At 30.2% G+C, this 17,851-nt stretch overlaps 2 protein-coding genes across 6 annotated transcripts; one reads left to right on the top strand and one right to left on the bottom strand.

Annotated features, from left to right (window-relative positions):
* Positions 1 to 1,214: 1,214 nt before the first annotated feature.
* LOC101508541 (ATPase GET3B) lies at positions 1,215 to 5,503 on the top strand. 4 transcript variants are annotated; one of them, XM_073367546.1, is made up of 12 exons: positions 1,215 to 1,471; positions 2,118 to 2,329; positions 2,437 to 2,499; positions 2,641 to 2,751; positions 3,402 to 3,476; positions 3,581 to 3,649; positions 3,736 to 3,801; positions 4,051 to 4,125; positions 4,208 to 4,306; positions 4,466 to 4,600; positions 4,766 to 4,923; positions 5,157 to 5,503. In XM_073367546.1, exons 1-11 carry the CDS (start codon positions 1,297 to 1,299, stop codon positions 4,901 to 4,903), a joined length of 1,218 nt encoding a protein of 405 aa, XP_073223647.1. In that variant the 5' UTR covers positions 1,215 to 1,296; the 3' UTR covers positions 4,904 to 4,923; positions 5,157 to 5,503. The 4 variants fall into 4 exon arrangements, with proteins under 4 accessions (XP_073223647.1, XP_012570061.1, XP_073223646.1 ...); XM_012714607.3 differs by having other exon boundaries at positions 5,134 to 5,503; XM_073367545.1 differs by having other exon boundaries at positions 4,766 to 4,934.
* Positions 5,504 to 6,298: 795 nt separating this feature from the next.
* Positions 6,299 to 13,640, bottom strand: LOC101508216 (ABC transporter G family member 24-like). Of its 2 annotated transcripts, XM_004496195.4 has the most exons (14): positions 13,269 to 13,640; positions 12,747 to 12,823; positions 11,731 to 12,003; positions 11,281 to 11,344; positions 11,026 to 11,172; positions 10,701 to 10,735; positions 10,506 to 10,579; positions 9,306 to 10,231; positions 8,845 to 9,141; positions 7,921 to 8,412; positions 7,662 to 7,810; positions 7,286 to 7,575; positions 7,042 to 7,175; positions 6,299 to 6,666 (listed from the first exon to the last, which is right to left on the bottom strand). In XM_004496195.4, the coding sequence occupies exons 1-14, from the start codon at positions 13,481 to 13,483 to the stop codon at positions 6,510 to 6,512; spliced, it is 3,330 nt and encodes a 1,109-aa protein (XP_004496252.1). In that variant the 5' UTR covers positions 13,484 to 13,640; the 3' UTR covers positions 6,299 to 6,509. The 2 variants fall into 2 exon arrangements, with proteins under 2 accessions (XP_004496252.1, XP_012570068.1); XM_012714614.3 differs by lacking the exons at positions 11,281 to 11,344; positions 12,747 to 12,823; positions 13,269 to 13,640 and having other exon boundaries at positions 11,731 to 11,873.
* Between the last annotated feature and the right edge of the window lie 4,211 nt (positions 13,641 to 17,851).

Raw genomic sequence — 17,851 nt, 5'->3', positions numbered from 1 at the left:
TCTTGTGTTGTGTGAAGTAGTGGTCAAAGGAATTAAAACAGAGGCCGGTCAAAAAATAAAATGTTGCAGAGTTCAAGGATAATTTTGCAAATAAAATTGCAATTGTCTAATGTTTTTTCCCCATTTGGATGTGCATAATCCCTATGGGTGATGTACGGTGTACAGTTCATCATCATTTATTAGTATTTTAATGAATTACTAAAAATATATTTTGCAATAATAATTTTGAAAAAAAAACTCTAGTATACGGTGTATGTGAAATAAATTATGAAAATATTAGAATAAATTTGTGTATGTGAAATAAATTATGAAAATATTAGAATAAATTTGTGCTAATATTTATCATTTATCTTGATTTTGGCAATTTCTAATTTTTGTGGGAGGAAGGTAATATAACATCTTAATAGTTTACATAGAAAATATAATTTAAAATACTACATGATATGGTTTGGTAATGAAAATCATAGTATATTCTAGGCCTATGTAAATCTTGTAGTCTCTAGTCTACACATTGTTTACCAAAAAAATTGTTCATTTAAATTTCAGAAACTTAAATTTTGTTTTTGTTTTATTCTTTGCAATATTTTGTTTAAGTTGAAATATGGTGGAATAAAATGGAACTTATTTTATACTTTACGAGATCTAGTGTCTGTTACAATTTATTTCCAACTTTGTAACTTAAAAGAGAAATAGTTTAATCTCCACCAAAATAGTATGTTCAAGTGTCTCTCATTTCGACACTTCTCTTAAACAAATAAATTAGGATTTTCATTCCCTTTTTTTTTTTCTTTCTAAAAGATGGTACTAAAACTATAAAACAAAGATATAAAGCAAATGTTGCTATTGACAATAGAAAAGATAATTAATATAATTCATTGTCAAAATGACAATACAAATCATGAATTTGATAAAAGTAATAATAAATGTAGTCACTTCTACCAAAATATGAGTGGTTACATAAATTTTATTCCTAATAAAATGTTACGGTTCGCTAAATCAAATATTGGAATTAGAAATCTCCATTTATATATTTTAATCTTATTGTAATATTTTAAAAATTATGCAGAGACAATATAATACTTTTTACATAATTTATAGTTAAGATATACAAAAAAATATTAATTATGAAAATCATCGAAATGAAACAAAATTATATTTTTAATCCTTTATTTTATTTACTTATATCGTTTAAGTTTTTTTATTTTTATTTTTTGCCGTGGACGTATCTGAATCAAAGAAATGAACGTAATAAGCAAAACTTGGTGTGTGTTAGAGTAAACGAAAAGTGAAGAAGTTATGGCATGCTATTCTACTTCTTCTGTTTCTTCTTCTCTTCGCATAACAAATTCAATGGCTATGAATGGTGTTCTCTCATTCCCTCCCACTTCATCTCCTATTCTTCCTTTCAACAAAGCCTTTACCTTTGTTTCTATGCGTGCTTCAATTAAGCCACCCACCAACTCATTTCAAGGTTTTCTCTTTTTTTTCTACTCATTATTTTATCTATCTGTGACTCTGTTATTTGTTCTGTTTCATGTGTTTATATTGCTTCAATTCTCACTTGCTTATGTTACTGTGTTAGATTGAATAAGCCTAGCTCTGTGTTCTTTTGAAGAAAAAATATCCCTATTAATTTGTTTGTTGTCCCTTTAATTCATCTAGTTTATGAGTGTGGATATTGGAGTTTTTTATGGTAAAAATTAAGGAGGTATTGGAAATTGGTAAACAAAGAGATATAGAATTGGATAATTACACAAGTAAAAAAAAGAGGGGTTATGTTTGTGATTTTTCTTATTATCTTTTCTGCTGGAAATTGGAATCTTTATTCTTTTTATTTTTTATTAACTGGGTAGGTTTGTTATGATTTTATATAACTTGTTTAGTTTTGAGCATAATTTGGGTGATGGTCTAATTGTAAACCGTAGGGTTGATGAAGCAGTTTAGTTATTGCAATAGTTTTGCTTTAAATTTGAGATTTTATGATGTGTTTGTGATTTCTTTAAGGTAGGAATGTTAGAAAGTGTTTTGCTTTGGTAATTTGTGCTATTGATAGAATCATTTATCTGTTGAGAATTTGACAACATATTTTTATGGTTATTACCTTCTTTTGATGTCAGTAAGATCAGTGGCTACTCCTACAGAATCTGTTGCGGGGTTTGACGACATGGTTGCTGGAACTGAGAGGAAGTATTACATGCTAGGTGGGAAAGGAGGGGTAGGGAAGACAAGTTGTGCTGCTTCACTTGCTGTTAAATTTGCAAATAATGGACACCCGACTCTTGTGGTTTCCACCGATCCAGCTCACTCTTTGAGTGATTCTTTCGCTCAGGTTAATTACATGTTTTCTAGTTCTGATGTTACTTGTGTGTTATCTGCTTCAAGTTCTGGTTGTATGTGTTCTCTACATAACACAAGTTTTCGCTTATTTTACTTTAGGATCTGACAGGTGGGGCATTGGTACCAGTGGATGGACCTGATTATCCACTTTTTGCTCTTGAAGTAAGCTGTCATTGCTGTAACATAGATCTATGTTATGCTTAATGATATGATTGTTATTTTTGTGAACTATGTTACCATTTAATGCTACGTCGCTCCCTTATGTATTTTTCTTAATTTTGTAGTTCCTTTCTTGCTTTACAGATAAACCCTGAGAAGGCTAGGGACGATTTTCGCGATGCATCTAAACAAAATGGTGGAACTGGAGTCAAAGATTTCATGGATGGCATGGGTCTTGGAATGATAGTAGACCAGGTAAAAGTTATTCAGATGTCTAGTTATGTATTTCTTTCAAGGGGATATTATATGTTGTAAAAAAAAAAAGGTTGATGTCCTTTAAAAACAGATGTTTTCTGTCAGAATTATAGTTCTTCTTTATGTTAGCAACTTGCCATTATATAGGCACATACATATCATTAATAAATAATTGGTTGTATAGACATCTTTGAAATATAACTCCTCTTAGATATACATATTATTTTCTATGAAGAATTGATTTGGATTTTAAGGGAAGCTCTAGCATAAAAGGGAAAATAAGTTTCTCAAAAATACATTTTGCAGAATTGATTTAGTTAGGATACATTAACGGAATCAAAAATCAAAATCAATCTAAACACCAATGTTAGCTTCTCTTAGGATGAGTATTAAACAAACTCCATTGCTGGGTTGAAAGAGTGCATCATGAGTATATTGTTTATGAACTGTCACATCAACAAGTTTGTTTTCTATTCCATAAATTTATGTTAAAGTTAACATATAATAAGCTTTTCGAATAAATTAACATATTTACCACCTGTATCACACCTAAAGCTATTTAAATTTTATGAAATCTTGTGATAACTGGTTCTGCTTCTTTATAAGCTTCCTTCTCTATGACGGGTTGTTTCATTCTTTGGTTGCATAAGTTAGGAGAGCTAAAACTGGGAGAGTTACTTGATACACCTCCTCCTGGACTGGACGAAGCTATTGCGATTTCCAAGGCATGCATTTTTTTAATTATCCATGGTGATTTACTTTTTTGCTAATTTTTCGCGCAATAAATCCTTTTTTGCTCTACTAACAATTAAAATCTCTTTCTTGTCAGGTTATGCAATTTCTTGAATCACAGGAATATAACATGTTCACTCGAATTGTATTTGATACGGCACCTACAGTAAGCAAAATGCTAAAAATTATATATTTCACATTTGCCTTGTTTTTGGACATTATCTGGTAGAATTTATGCATTTTCCTGAACAGGGTCATACATTACGTTTATTGTCCTTGCCTGATTTCTTGGATGCATCCATCGGGAAGATACTAAAGGTATGACTACTAATTTTAATAAATAAAACTCCACACACACATCCATATTCCTTAAATACAATTGATTCCAAATTTATGTTCTTGCAATGCTTCAGACATATTTAATCTTCCTTATACCACGTGAATAATAAGGACAGTATAAAAGAATACATGCAGATTCTCTTCCCCTACCCCCTAATACTTTCTACTTCTGAGTTCCATTTTTAGAGTGATCCTTTATGGTCATTGATACCAATTATTCTGCTGCAGCTAAGACAAAAGATAGCTTCTGCTACCTCTGCAATTAAATCCGTGTTTGGGCAAGAACAAAATCGTCCAGATGCTGTAAGATTCATACTGTCGGGCTTCTGCTGCATTTATTTTCATCTTAACATGCTTACCATTTTGTCATATCTTGATGGTACAGGCTGACAAATTGGAAAAACTTAGGGAGAGGATGATAAAAGTGCGCGAGCTTTTCCGTGACACTGATTCGACAGAATTTGTTATTGTTACAATCCCCACGGTATGACCTCAAAATGTGTTCCACAACTAACTAATGATTGAATGGCTGATGCATATAATGTGTTCCAACAACCATGAATGTTCTATCCAAAGATCATTATATAATGTGCATTTCTGTGAAATTATGAAATCCTTCTCACATTTGTCTTTAATCCCTAAGGTGATGGCAGTTAGTGAGTCATCTAGATTAAGTGCCTCATTGAAGAAGGAAAATGTTCCTGTGAAGAGACTCATTGTCAATCAGATTCTTCCACCATCCGCATCCGATTGCAAGTTTTGTGCTATGAAAAGAAAGGTACTTTCACTGTTTTCTATTCCAAATTTGCATAGGTTTAAGCCTAATGGTGAACTATATTGTAATTAAATTATTAAAACAATGATAGATAAGCATATAGTAAACAAGAATATGGCCTTCATTTTTATTTGAAGGGTGAAACCTTAATGCAAACAAACTTTTCAGGATCAAACGCGTGCTCTTGATATGATTCAAAATGATCCAGAACTCTCCAGCTTATCGATGATCCAAGCACCACTCGTTGATGTTGAGATAAGAGGTGTTCCTGCTCTCAAATTTCTGGGTGACATTATCTGGACATGACTAATCACACATTTATTCAAGTAATGATTTGGTAATATGTTCTTTTGAGTGTATCATTCATAATAGCACTATCTATTTAAGTATAATGTACTCTATTAGGTTTACTATAGTATTATTTAACTTTGAAGTCATGGTTTAATAATTTACAGCCAAAATATACTTAAAATCAGATCATATCTTATTTAGATGTTGCCAAAATTAGAATTTCTTCTTTTCTTTACAATCGTTAGGTTAAATTTACTGGAGTTGGCAGTTTTGTGAAGAACCCATCACTTGAGCGCATGGCATCAAGGCTTATCAGATGGATACAGTGAAGTGGTAGCTGCTGGAGGAACCAGAAGTGTTTTTTTTTTTTTACATTTCAAAAAGAAAGAAACTACTTATTGTATATTCCCTGATCCACTAATTTATATCTGAAGCTACTTTTTAGCTCTCATTCCCCATACATATGGGTTTTTTAGTGCTTCTTTTTTTAGGGAGAAATTTCTCTACCCCAACATGATTTCGAATGTACACATTGAGAAAAATATAAATTGTGTCATCTGAAAATATACTTTCAAACAAATTATGCCGGTTGAAAATACATTTCGAGTTAGTTTATATTTGTGATATTTATTTGGTTATGAATGAAGAGTGAAGTGGGCTAAGTATATAGTCTAGATTATTTTGTAAATAATAACTTTTGTTTGAGAAACATATTTGCTTTTTAGGATTTTTATCTGTTTGTTTTAGTTTCTATAATTAATCATAAAAAAGGGATTGTTCATATATGACTAAAATAAGTGATTATAAGATAAAATATTAGAGATTATTTTGACTGATTTGTGTTTTTTATAATAGTGAAAATCACTTTGTTAATCTTCACTCATATCATAAACCACACTTTTTTCCACGACAACATAAATAATTATTTGGACTGTTTAAAACTCCTCATTTTAATTAGAAAAATATTATTATAGATTACAATTAATTTAAAAAGTTTAAACAAGCACAATAAAATAATTTAAAAATATTTTTCAGATAAAAAAGTGGTTCTTCTGTTAAAAAAACTTACAATCATCTAAAAAAGAAAGTGAATTCAAGAATAAGCTAGTGATTAATTATCTTCAAATTGATTAGGAAAAAATAAATCTTCATATATTAATACAGATTTATGTTATTTTACTTATCTCTCTTTGCAAAATAGTATTTATATAAAAGTCATTGGTAACAAGTGTCCTTAAGGCACTTGATAAAAAAACAAAAAAAGAAATAAAAAACAAGTTTTTAGTGAAAAATCTTACTTTTTACAATTTCAAAGTATGGATTACACGACTTTTAATTTAATTTAATTTTACATTTATACCTCTTAACAGCATTTCTCTTTAATCACAATTTTCACTAGGTTTTGTCACGTATAAAATCTCACAAGAGAAAAACATTTATCATATGATGATGATATCAACTGCAACTTACATATTCAGCTCAACAAAACAATATCAGCCCCAAAAAAATTAATCACGCATTCTTGACATCATGCAAACCCTAATACAAATGCTATCAAATTTTGGCCACACTACCCTCCCCAATTTGTACAACTCATTAATGAAACGTACAAAGGTTGACCTTACTTCTTTTTGAAGGTGACCATACAGAAAAATGCTATTGCACGGCCAATTACACCCATAACAATGAGGATGGAAATGCAAAGACTCCAATCATGAAGATTATAGCCACTTTTTAAAAGTGAACCGCAACGAGTTATGAGCCACACTCCTTGATACCTATAGTATACAAGTAAATGAAATCATGTTCAGTGTTCAGATTCCAATACATCTTGGATAGAAAGAAGTATTAATCATTGTTGTCAATTGCATATCGTAGAAAATAATGATTTGATCAAATTTCACTATGCAACAGTGCTATAACTCCGTAATAGCCGCTATTTGACAATACTTTGAATTATATAGCATATTATTAAACAATAGTGATTTGTTTAAATTACGCTTAGCTATAGCACTTCGGAGTTTTAAAATTTTACTATGATTAGAAACTCTTAAAAAGGTAGTATAAACTCAAAACATATCAACATAGTTTTTCTTCAAGCTATTTAAGCAGAGATACAAATTTATTAGCTTAAATAGTCTTTGAAATATTACCTTTCAGCATTTGCAATGACTAATGCTTGTAAAGCCCATTTAGGGTAACATAAATTAGCTATAGCCTTCAAAATTTTACTGTCTTTTGGTTGTGTTGCAATGAGAGTCAAAACAACAGGAAGAAGTACCGACCACTGCAAATTACAGAATTGCGTTAGACGAGAAATGAAAATGAAAACATAAGTGTGAATAAATTTCTGTTGTCAAGTTGCTGATAGGTTTTTTGTTTGCTTCTAGTACTCACCAGCTGGGCTGCGCCGGGTTCGAAAACTATGGACAATGCATATGCTATGCCAGTCACACAGTATACAAGACAAAGAAGCACAACATAGTTATCCGCAAAAGTTGATCTTGGATTGGTTAAGAAATAGAACATAGATAGGTACACCACAGGCTTGATCACTGTATTGAAATGATCCATTGTGTCTTTGGAGAGAAAAAAAGCCAAGCTGCTCATGCCAGAATCACTCTCCCTCCAGTAGTGTAATTTATCTAGAGAAAATGATCTCAACGCCGCTATTTTGCATAGAAGAGCTGAAATTAACAACAATAGATAAGAACAAACAGGAATGCTGAGTAAAATAGAGTGGAGTATTTGCAGTGATTGTTATGCAACTTACATACAGCAATCACCGTATAGGTGTAACCAACTGCGCCAAAAGTTTGATCACTCGATTTGGTAATTGATCCTAAACAGGCTCCAGCAAGTAACAAAATAAGATAATCTACGGCCTGGATCCTAGCTTCTCGTAATCGCTGCTTCCCAACTCTGAAATAACATTGGCTTGGAAAGTGAGACTAACAAAAGAAAATGCGAGCCTTATTAAAATTTATAAGCTACTTCTTGTCATTCAAAATGTTACGCACTAGATGGTTTACCGTATGAGAAAATACTTATATTGCTTGAATACACCAGGCGTTTTCCGGTTAGATAAATCCTTGGATTTCAAAAAATTAAGTCTAATTTTTTCCCCTCGGAGTTCCACGTTGTTTCTCACATCATGCCATAATTCTCCAGCAAACGTTTTTCCCGCTTCACCTAAGTGATTGGATTCTATGTCATTAGCTGAATTTACACTCTGAGGCATATCAAACTGTGCTGCATTCTGCCGCATATCGAGAGGTATTGGATATCCATTATGCAGCATCCATTTAACTGGAAGATCTTCATAACTAAGTCCTGAACTTCCACCCGGTGCTGCTATACCCTCCAAAATGTCAATAAAGTGATCTGGAGGGTTAATCCGCTCCGGAACATTGATCCCTATACCTGAAAAGTATTCTTCAACTTTCTTGGCAGATCCATGATAGACCATGAGACCACCTTTACCCAGAAGTATCAAGTCATCAAACATTTTGAACAAAGCATAGCTGAATCAGAAAATTCAAACATTAATAAATGAAACGGAAAATAATCTTAATGTTAACAAACTCAAATTAAAGTGCGATGTATGATATCAATCTTCAAAATGGTTTCCGTCTGTCTTCCGACGCAGGGTACGAACAAGGAGGATTTAAAAATGAATGTGTGCTATATAATAAGGTACATATGAGTCTACAACATGAAACAGAAATGAAAATTCTAAAAGCTAAAGAGACAAATATAATACAGTCAATTTGTATTAAGTAGTAATAAAATATATTTGCATACAAGCTTTCAAGTAATATTCTCCTTCGGAACCGTATTAATAATAGGTAGGTATTCAGTTTTTTACAACAGCATAAAAGGTAAATGGTGACGAAAAACAATGGCATAAGAGGCAAGAAATATTCCTATGATGCAGAAATGGAATTAAAAATTACCTCGGTTGGTGAACCACCATGCAAATGTTCACTCCCTCGAGAGCTTCACGTCTTAGTGCTCTTAGAAGGAGCTGAGATGATGCACTGTCCAGGCCAGACGTCGGTTCGTCTAACATCAAAAGTGAAGGTTCCATAACCATTTCCAATCCAACATTTACTCGCTTCCTTTGGCCTCCAGAGATCCCTCGCTTTTCCACAGTTCCAACTAAGGAATTCCGCACAGATTGAAGCCCCAAGAATTGAATAACTCTTTCAACAACCAGAACTTTTTCTGGTTTTGACAAATCAGCTGATAGCCTTTAACAAAATTTCATTTGAATAAACACATATACAAGCATACAAAAGCTACAATAAACAGAACATATGTAAAAAATTTAGAAGAAGAAAACAGCATAGATTTAGAAGGCAAATAAAAAGATTTAGAAAATAATGCAGGTAAAATGTCAAACAACATAATATACCTGCACTGTGCACTGAACCAGAGATTCTCTTCCACTGTAAGATTTCCATGAACCACATCATCTTGTGGCACAAAGCCAATAATTTTCTTAAAGGAATGAATTGATTCATTCCTTCCATTTATAAGAATTGAACCAGTAACCAAGCATCCAAATGCCTTTCCAGCTAGAGCCGATAGAAATGTTGTCTTGCCAGCCCCTGATGGACCCATGACAGCAGTGATACGACCAGGTTTGATTTTCCCGGTAACATTTCTCAGTATATGTTTGTTTTGAGCTTTCAGCGTGAGAGTCAGATCTTTGAAAGAAATCTCGATAAAAGGCCTCTTACTTTTTTTCTCGGTATCTGTTGCCATTTTTAGTACTCCTGAGAAGGTAAGGTTCTTGTTTTCTTGTTGCTGAGCCTTCTCTTTTTCAAGCTGAGCATACGCATACGTAAAAATTTGTGTATTAGTATGTGGCTGTTTTTCCTTTGCAGCATTTTTATATCTAGTTTCTAATTCTGTAGCAGGACTGTTGTTAACACTAGGGTCATTTTCAATTTCATGTATCATCTGCATTAGGCCACTTGGACTTTTCCCCTTTTCCATTGGCACGGCAGACGAACTTGCAGCCATGTTTGAAGTCACAGACCGTGAATGCGGCGAGAGTTCGACGTCTGTTTCAGAAGTCTCTTGGTTCAAAATTTTAACTTTTTCAAGATTTTCTTCGTCCTTCTTACGAGAGAATTTGCGTGATAATTGAGCTTGCAGTCCAGATGCACCCTTCTTAGCAGCATCTTTTGCAAATTTCCATCTTTGGTGTGCATTTGCGGTTTTCCTTGCACTTCTAGCTGCTGCTTCTCTTGATTTCGCCACTCTCCTTTCCCTAGTAGTGAGAACTTGGTCAGAACAGTTGTAAATAATGAGTAGCAAAGTACTCAAAGCAGCCTGCATAAGCAGTTAAAGAGTGTTAACTTCTACCAACTTGGTCTCTCTCCCTGCGCGCGTGTGTCCACGTCGCGCACACACACATATATCTATCTATGTTTCTCTATTTGACATGGTAAGCATTGACCATTAATCGTAGATCATCTTTGCACATGACGTAAAAACTATTTAAATAATTGAAAAACAAGAACCATAAAATATGCTAACTTATAAAATCCATGTATAGCAAATATATTTAATACCCTAAAATTCAAGCTCAGACATAACAACTTACAATGAGCATAACTCCATATGCATGCATGTTTTGTGTTGCTGTGTTTGAATTACATGAACTCAGCTTGAAACATCCTACAAGAGATAATCAGTAAATGGTCATATCTACTCTGAATATATAGTCAGAAATTGGTTAGTAAATCTGAAACTATCACAGATATACTGCTGCAAGTATTCATCACATATGATATCTTACTTTTCTCAGATGTGGAACCGATCCGACAGTAATGCCTGAAATTTCATGAGAAAATGTTAAAAAAATCCTATTAATTAATGAATAGAGGCACATTAATTTATTTTATAACTCTCAAAAGAAGGTAAAAGTGTAACAAGTATACTCAGAAATTAACTGAAGTGATCAATTTATAATGAATGCTTCTAACTTTTTATTTATTTAATATTTCCTTTATTAAGTATGATGACTATGAGGATGTTTTGGGAAGATATAGGAAAAATCATACTAATAGAATTCAAGTTTGGTAGTTTATAAATGGCAATCAAGTGTTGGAGCAAAATAATACCCACTACTGCAAGGAATTTCTTTCGTGGTTGTTGGACAATAGGATCCTGCTGAGCAAAATGTTTCACTACTGCTACTAAAATCAGCCCAAACATTTGCTCCTCCACAGGTATGGTTTGGCTGCATTGGAGGTAATTGATAAAGATATCTGCATAAATATATCCATGGATTAGTTCAATACACAGCATACAAGCAACAACTTATGAAAAAAACAAAACAAAACAAAACAGAACTTCGGGTCAGAACTATAACTCACGGTTCACATACGCCAGTTGTTTTATTGAGTGTAGCAAGGGGGCAATAGGAACCTAGAGGGCATGCTTCAAAAACAATAATTCCAATTCCCAAAAAAGATAAAAACATCAGACACAGTTTTTGGCATACACAGCAATATTCACACCACATCAATGTTATTATGCTTCACTATTATAGATATTGCATCACATAAACTGCAAATCATTAAAGTGAGTTTACTGATTAGCAAAATACAAGACACGGTTCCAAAAGATACGAATTCTCGAGCACACTCCCTTTCTGAATCTCTACAATCAATGATACTATTTTTTTTTTTTTGACAGAACAATCAATGATATTAGTACACAGCTTGAAGAATAAAAAATTAGCTCACCATCTTATAGAAGTTATCTTTAGTAGTCAATAAAGAAGAGAGAAATCAAGAACTTTAAAACATTCTCATTATACTTACGTATCATGCATGTGATACCGTGAGGACAAAAGAAGCCTTCACAGCATGCTTGACAGTTTGAAGTTCTTGCAGGCATTTCCTTTGAATCTTTAATGTCGATCTTCTGGCCTGAGCGAACACTACATGCCCATCCAGGCTCACAACCAGGCACCCATGAGGTTAAATTACAGTTCTTGTTCGGCTTTAAATAATTGGCACTTGTAGATTTCTCCATTAAACTATTTAAGTAAAACTTCACTTCTGCGGCTGTACACAAGCGATTCGCAATATCTCCTGCCAAATCATCAGAGTCATCAGAATCCAAAGCATAAGATGAGTTGTGTGGATGACACATTTATGGTAGAGAACAGAAATTTAAATGTTGCTCATTTCACTAATTTAGTCATCTCGGTTTTAGCTCAATTTGTTTGAGCTAAGAGTTGATGTTGAATGAGTTAAGGACCAAGGGTTCAAACCCTTGTGAAGGATAATATACTAATATACTAACATTTGCCTATCGAAAAATAGTCATCTTGGGTTCAGAAAAATACAAATTTTCAATGGTTTTTGTTTTTACAAAATAAAATGGAAGACGGAGTGCACAATAGTGACGTAAATAGGAAATTATAAACTACAAGCTAATAAGGACCTTCGTTGAACTGTGAACCATATAGCCACAGCATGAGCATGAGCATGTTCTTGAAGTCCATGTTTGACTAACACTCCTGCTTGAGATCAGTAAAAACTACAAGTCTTATCCCTTACAACTTAAATACATACTAGTTTAAATATCTTTCATCCTTATAGACCAATAAGCATGTACAAGAACTACATTCTAATAAATTTAATTTTCCTCATCTATGAATATGAGCTCCTTAAGATTTCTAACCAAGAAATGAACATGTCTAATTGGCTTCTCAGAAGCAGAATAAAAGAATTTAAAGCAAAGAAAAAGGGGGGTCTTGTCTGTTCCTGTATTTTCTAATAAACAAATGTGAAAGGATGTAAGGTTTGTTTCTAAATTTCATTGTTCATACCTTTAGTCTTTTTAATGCAAGAAGCCAAGAAGCCCAAATCTGATGAAAAATTAAAGGCTTGATTCCAATCAGCATCCCTGAAACAATAAAATTATGTTTCACAGTCAAACCAGTTCTATATACCAGTGTTATAAGATGGTATGGCTTTACAAGAAATAAGTATTATAATAAGTTCAAGTCACTCACTAAATTACAATGTTAACAGATAATTAAAATGCATCAGTCCACAATCCACCTTACATAATCCATCTTCCTTCTTTTCAAATGTTGATTAAGTATCATCTATCTCACTGATTTCCTTTTATCCTAAATTATCATTTTTAAGCTCATTCTAAATTTGAAACAGTCTTAACATAAAAATCAGAAGAAGAATTTCACACAATTCTCTTAAAAAGTCAATTGCATTTCTCATTAATTACATGTTCCCCATAATTGCATTTCTACCCCATGCATTAATAAAACATTTGATTGAAAGTTACCAAATTGGCCAAAACAGATAGATGAAAGAGAAAAGGGACTTACGGATCTTTGACACAGAAATTGGAGTCAGTGCTAATTTGATGACTAATAAGTGAAGTCAAATTGGAAATTTTAGTATAAACAAGCTGAGTAATAAGAGGAAGAACAGCAGGGTTATCGAGTTGGTCATAGTCATTCATTTCTTGACATTGCATCTTCTTCCCAAGGAACAAGCTCAATGTCAACACTAACCAAAGAAACAGCCTCCAACTACACATGTTGCAAAATTAATAAATGAACGAAACAAGGGTTCTTGTGTTGTGTTGAACAAATTTTTATTTGATTGAGCTGAGACAGGAAAACTATGTGAGAATGAGAAGTGAAGTCAAGCTGGTGGGACCCACCAAGAGAGTATCGTGACACCACGTTCGTATTAACATAATTAATTGGTTACACCAACAAGACAACTATTATTTTGTTGTCCGAAAAAGATAGATAGAGGTTCCCTTGATTTAGCCTCGACTTTATTATGGTTAAGTACACCAATTCTTGCATGGTCACATAGTATTTAGCGAAAGTGTTTATTTTGTGTGTGCTTTTGAAAACTATACATTTAGTTTTGTGATTATACAATATTAACTTGGTTAAACATCGTGTTGGATTCAAGATTTTTATTTTGGTTGAAAAATTGTTGTCTTACATTGGTGCATCATCATTAATTAAGACAAAACTTGACATGAATTTGTATAATTATTTTTGGCCGGCACTATAAGAAAAATGTATCCCGCGGCAGTATACAAATGTCACTAATACTTTTAAGTACTTATTCTAATGTACAGTCCTTCGAAGACTGAGTTTTTTCTCTTTTTCTTTTCATCCTAAAATCTAATTTTCATAACGAATATTATTTGTGTTATAAAAACTAGTTTTTGAAACAAGTTATAAACTTGATTTGAAAATTAGTTTTTGGAACTTTATTTCTTATGTTATGAAAGTTTAAGTTGAGTTTGAGTATCTCTAATTCATTTTTCTTTTTATGGTGTTCGATTTTATGATGGATCTAATTATAAGATTACTAAAATAAATGTTTTAAATTTTGTAAAAAAATTATTTAATAAAAATATTTTTTTTTAAATATTTTATACTTGATAAAAAATCTTATCTTTGAGGATTTTTAAAATTAGTTTTAGACTTCATATGTTTTAGACCGTCCGTTGATTTGCTTTGCCATGTCATTTTTTGTTGCATCCGGAGAGCTATTTATTTTGTGTTGCATTTCAGTGACTTTATTTGATGTGCATAATAGGATAAAGACATAATATGATCTAGCAATATATATGATAGTAATATGATAAACATTATTATATTATGTATTTTATGCATACACGATAATTAACAAAATAATATTTTATTTTGTCATATATTTAGTACACATCTTATGATGACATGACATAATATATATTATATTTAAATAACAAAATTACCATTGTGAATAATTATATATTACTTTTTTAAAAAAATTAACTTATTATATTTTAAATATTATAAAATAACAAAAAAAAATACTAAAAATTAAATTAAGTAATAAAGTAATTTTATATTTAAAACTATCCATTAACACTATTAAAAAATAATTTAATTTTTATTTTAAATTAAGACTAACCAAATAATTCTATTTTATTTGTTATAATGTAAATAAATATATGATATATATTTTATGTAAATGGAAAAAATAGCTTTGTAAACAAATTATATTCATTTTAAAAGTTTAATTAATTTTCATATTTTTATAATTTTAAATACAAATGTATTAAATTATATAAGAAGACAAATCTACCCTTGTGATAAAATCATAAACATTTTTTAAATTGATTATTAATATTTTATTTTTAAGTTTAATATCAAATTCAATTAATTATTTTTATGTTTACATTTGATTAGATTTACATTTTTATATTTTATAAATTGTTTTTATATTTATATTTATATTTTATTATATTTCAATTTTAAATTTTAAATTATATTTTATAATGTTAATTGAATAAATTATTATTTTTATCATATTCTATTGATTTTTAACTCAACTTATATTAAAATAAAATAAGATAAAATTCTAGACTAACTTATTTGTTGATCAAATTCTAAATTTAAAAATAATATAATAACTTATTCTTATCTTTTATTCTAATCATTAATCTAACTTTTAATGAGTTCTTATAGTTTTGGCATCACAATGTCATCTATAACTAGAGTAATGGGTGATGTTTTAGTTCTGATACAAGATTCCAACTCTAATTAAAACGTTCCACAAGATACTAATGTGGTTTCCAAAGGTGAGACATGACTAACAAAATGGAGATAAAAGACATAAATCTAAAATAAAAAAATAAAATAAAAAAAAAAAACTCTAATTTTAACGATTAATACAACTACTTTAGCATGACAGTAGGGAATACGTGTCCATGTATCCTTGGTAGGAGAGCTTTCGATCCATCTTAATAAAACAAATCAATTTTTGTTTGTGTATAGATATTTACACTTTCGTTTTAATTTTAAAAATTAAATTTTTAATAAAAAAAAATGTAATTTTAATAATTAAAAATATAATAAAACAAATTTTAATTTATATAAAAAAACTAAAATGTGTAATCCTTAAAAAATTGTTCTATTTTAATGTATATTTTGAAAAGAGTTTTTTTTAAAAAAAATTGATATTTTCAATTTCTATATAATAAAAATAAAGATTTAAAATAAATAAAAATATTAAGGAGTTAATTTAAAAGATCACAATTTTGTAAAAATTAAAAATACATTTGATATTAAAAGAATTATCTTCATTTTATTATATTATAAAAAGAAAAAAAAAACGATCATTTACCAATTAAAAATTATGTACTATTGAATTGAATGTACAGTCCAATATCCGACACTATTTACATTAATATCAATTTTATCCAAATATTTTTTATTACAAATTGATCTTAGCAACCCAAAATATGGACCTGAAAGTGATGATATAGCAATTCCCTGACATGGCATTTGAATTCAATATTTTGAGCTTGAATAATTTTCTATAAAAATATTTAAAAGAGGTTGGGTTAGTCTAATTTATATTTAGGTCAACCTGAATTGCATATTGCCTATTATTAATTTGGGTTAATCCAAGATTATCTATAATTAAATTCGAGAGATAATTTTTTTTAAAATTTAATTAAATTCTCATTTTATATAGTTAATACTAGTTTGTTGATCGCCTATTTTAACAACTCCAAATATTTGCTTTAGTGGTAAAAATATACTCAAATATTTTGGGTTTGAATCTTATTAGCGCCTTTAGAAGAAGGTTTATAAAAAGATTAATATAAATATCTTTGTAATCTTTGAATTCAAAGATTTTCCCTCTTATATTAAAGATATTATCCTCTCATTTTAAACTTTATCTTATAAAAAATAATTGTATATTTTAATGCACTTAATTCTCACATTTTCCGAGTAGTAGATTTTAATCGATGTTAATTGTAACTTAAAAACCTTGACATGAAATATCAAGAGCTTTCAAAATAGATTGAAATAAGCATCGGTTCATGTGAAATAAGTACTTTAGCACAATTTTCTAAGTCTAAATTCACTTCTCAAAATCTTTTCTACCCCTCCTTCTTTATTTTATTTAAATAAATGATTTTTACAAAAATTTAATTTTTCTTTTATATTTTTTTTGTTATAATTTTGTTGTCTTAATGTGATATTCTTTAATTATCTCGTCTTGATGTAATGTCTTTTTTTTGTATTATTTATTTTGGCTTATATTCACATAAAATTTAATTATTTTTATTCATGTTACATATTTATATGTATAGATATTTCAGTTACTTTAATTTTATCATATTTATATATATATATATATATATTATTTTATGTAATACAATTGTTGTATGTTGTTAATTTAAATGTTATAGATATATTCATATATTTATTCTTTATAATGTAAAAAATTTAAATTTGTATTACATTGATATTTTTTACGATTTAAATCAAAGAATATAGTTTATTTTAGTAAAAAAAAAGAATAATAATAATATCAACCGCAATGCACCGACCATTTTATCCAAATGGCCTTAATTTTTGGAAATTGCTGCCTACACTCATTATTGCTTTCAATACCTATCACTTTTATAGTGTTTTAACCCAAATATCCCTAACCATACACATAGTTATGTCACTAACACACTTTTTCTAATGCAAGCAGCACTTATTCTAATCAACACTTCTTCTTTGAAGAATGAGTTTTTTTCTCTTTTTCTTTTCATTCTAAAAAACTAGTTTCCATAATGAATATTATTTGTTTTAAGGAAACTAGTTTTTGAAACTCATTAATTGTTAACTAGTTTTTGGAACTTTATTTTTATGTTATGAAAAACAATTAATGTTGGTTTGACATCTCTAATTCACTTTCTTCACAACATTGTCTTTTCCATACTATTTTTGGTTGCATTTGTAGGGCTATTTTTTTTCTTTCTATTGCACACTACCTTAGTGTGCTCGTTGTGGTTGCCAAGAAAATGCTATCTAGTGGGAATCCAACATGCACTAGAGTAATGAATGAGTTCATCTCATGTTAGTTTTAATAGAATGATCGAACACAAACA

The sequence above is a fragment of the Cicer arietinum genome, chromosome 4 (genome assembly GCF_000331145.2).
Source record: "Cicer arietinum cultivar CDC Frontier isolate Library 1 chromosome 4, Cicar.CDCFrontier_v2.0, whole genome shotgun sequence".
Lineage (NCBI taxonomy): Eukaryota > Viridiplantae > Streptophyta > Magnoliopsida > Fabales > Fabaceae > Cicer > Cicer arietinum.
The sequence above is the reverse complement of the archived record's forward strand: the minus strand, read 5'-3'. Positions and strand labels throughout refer to the sequence as shown.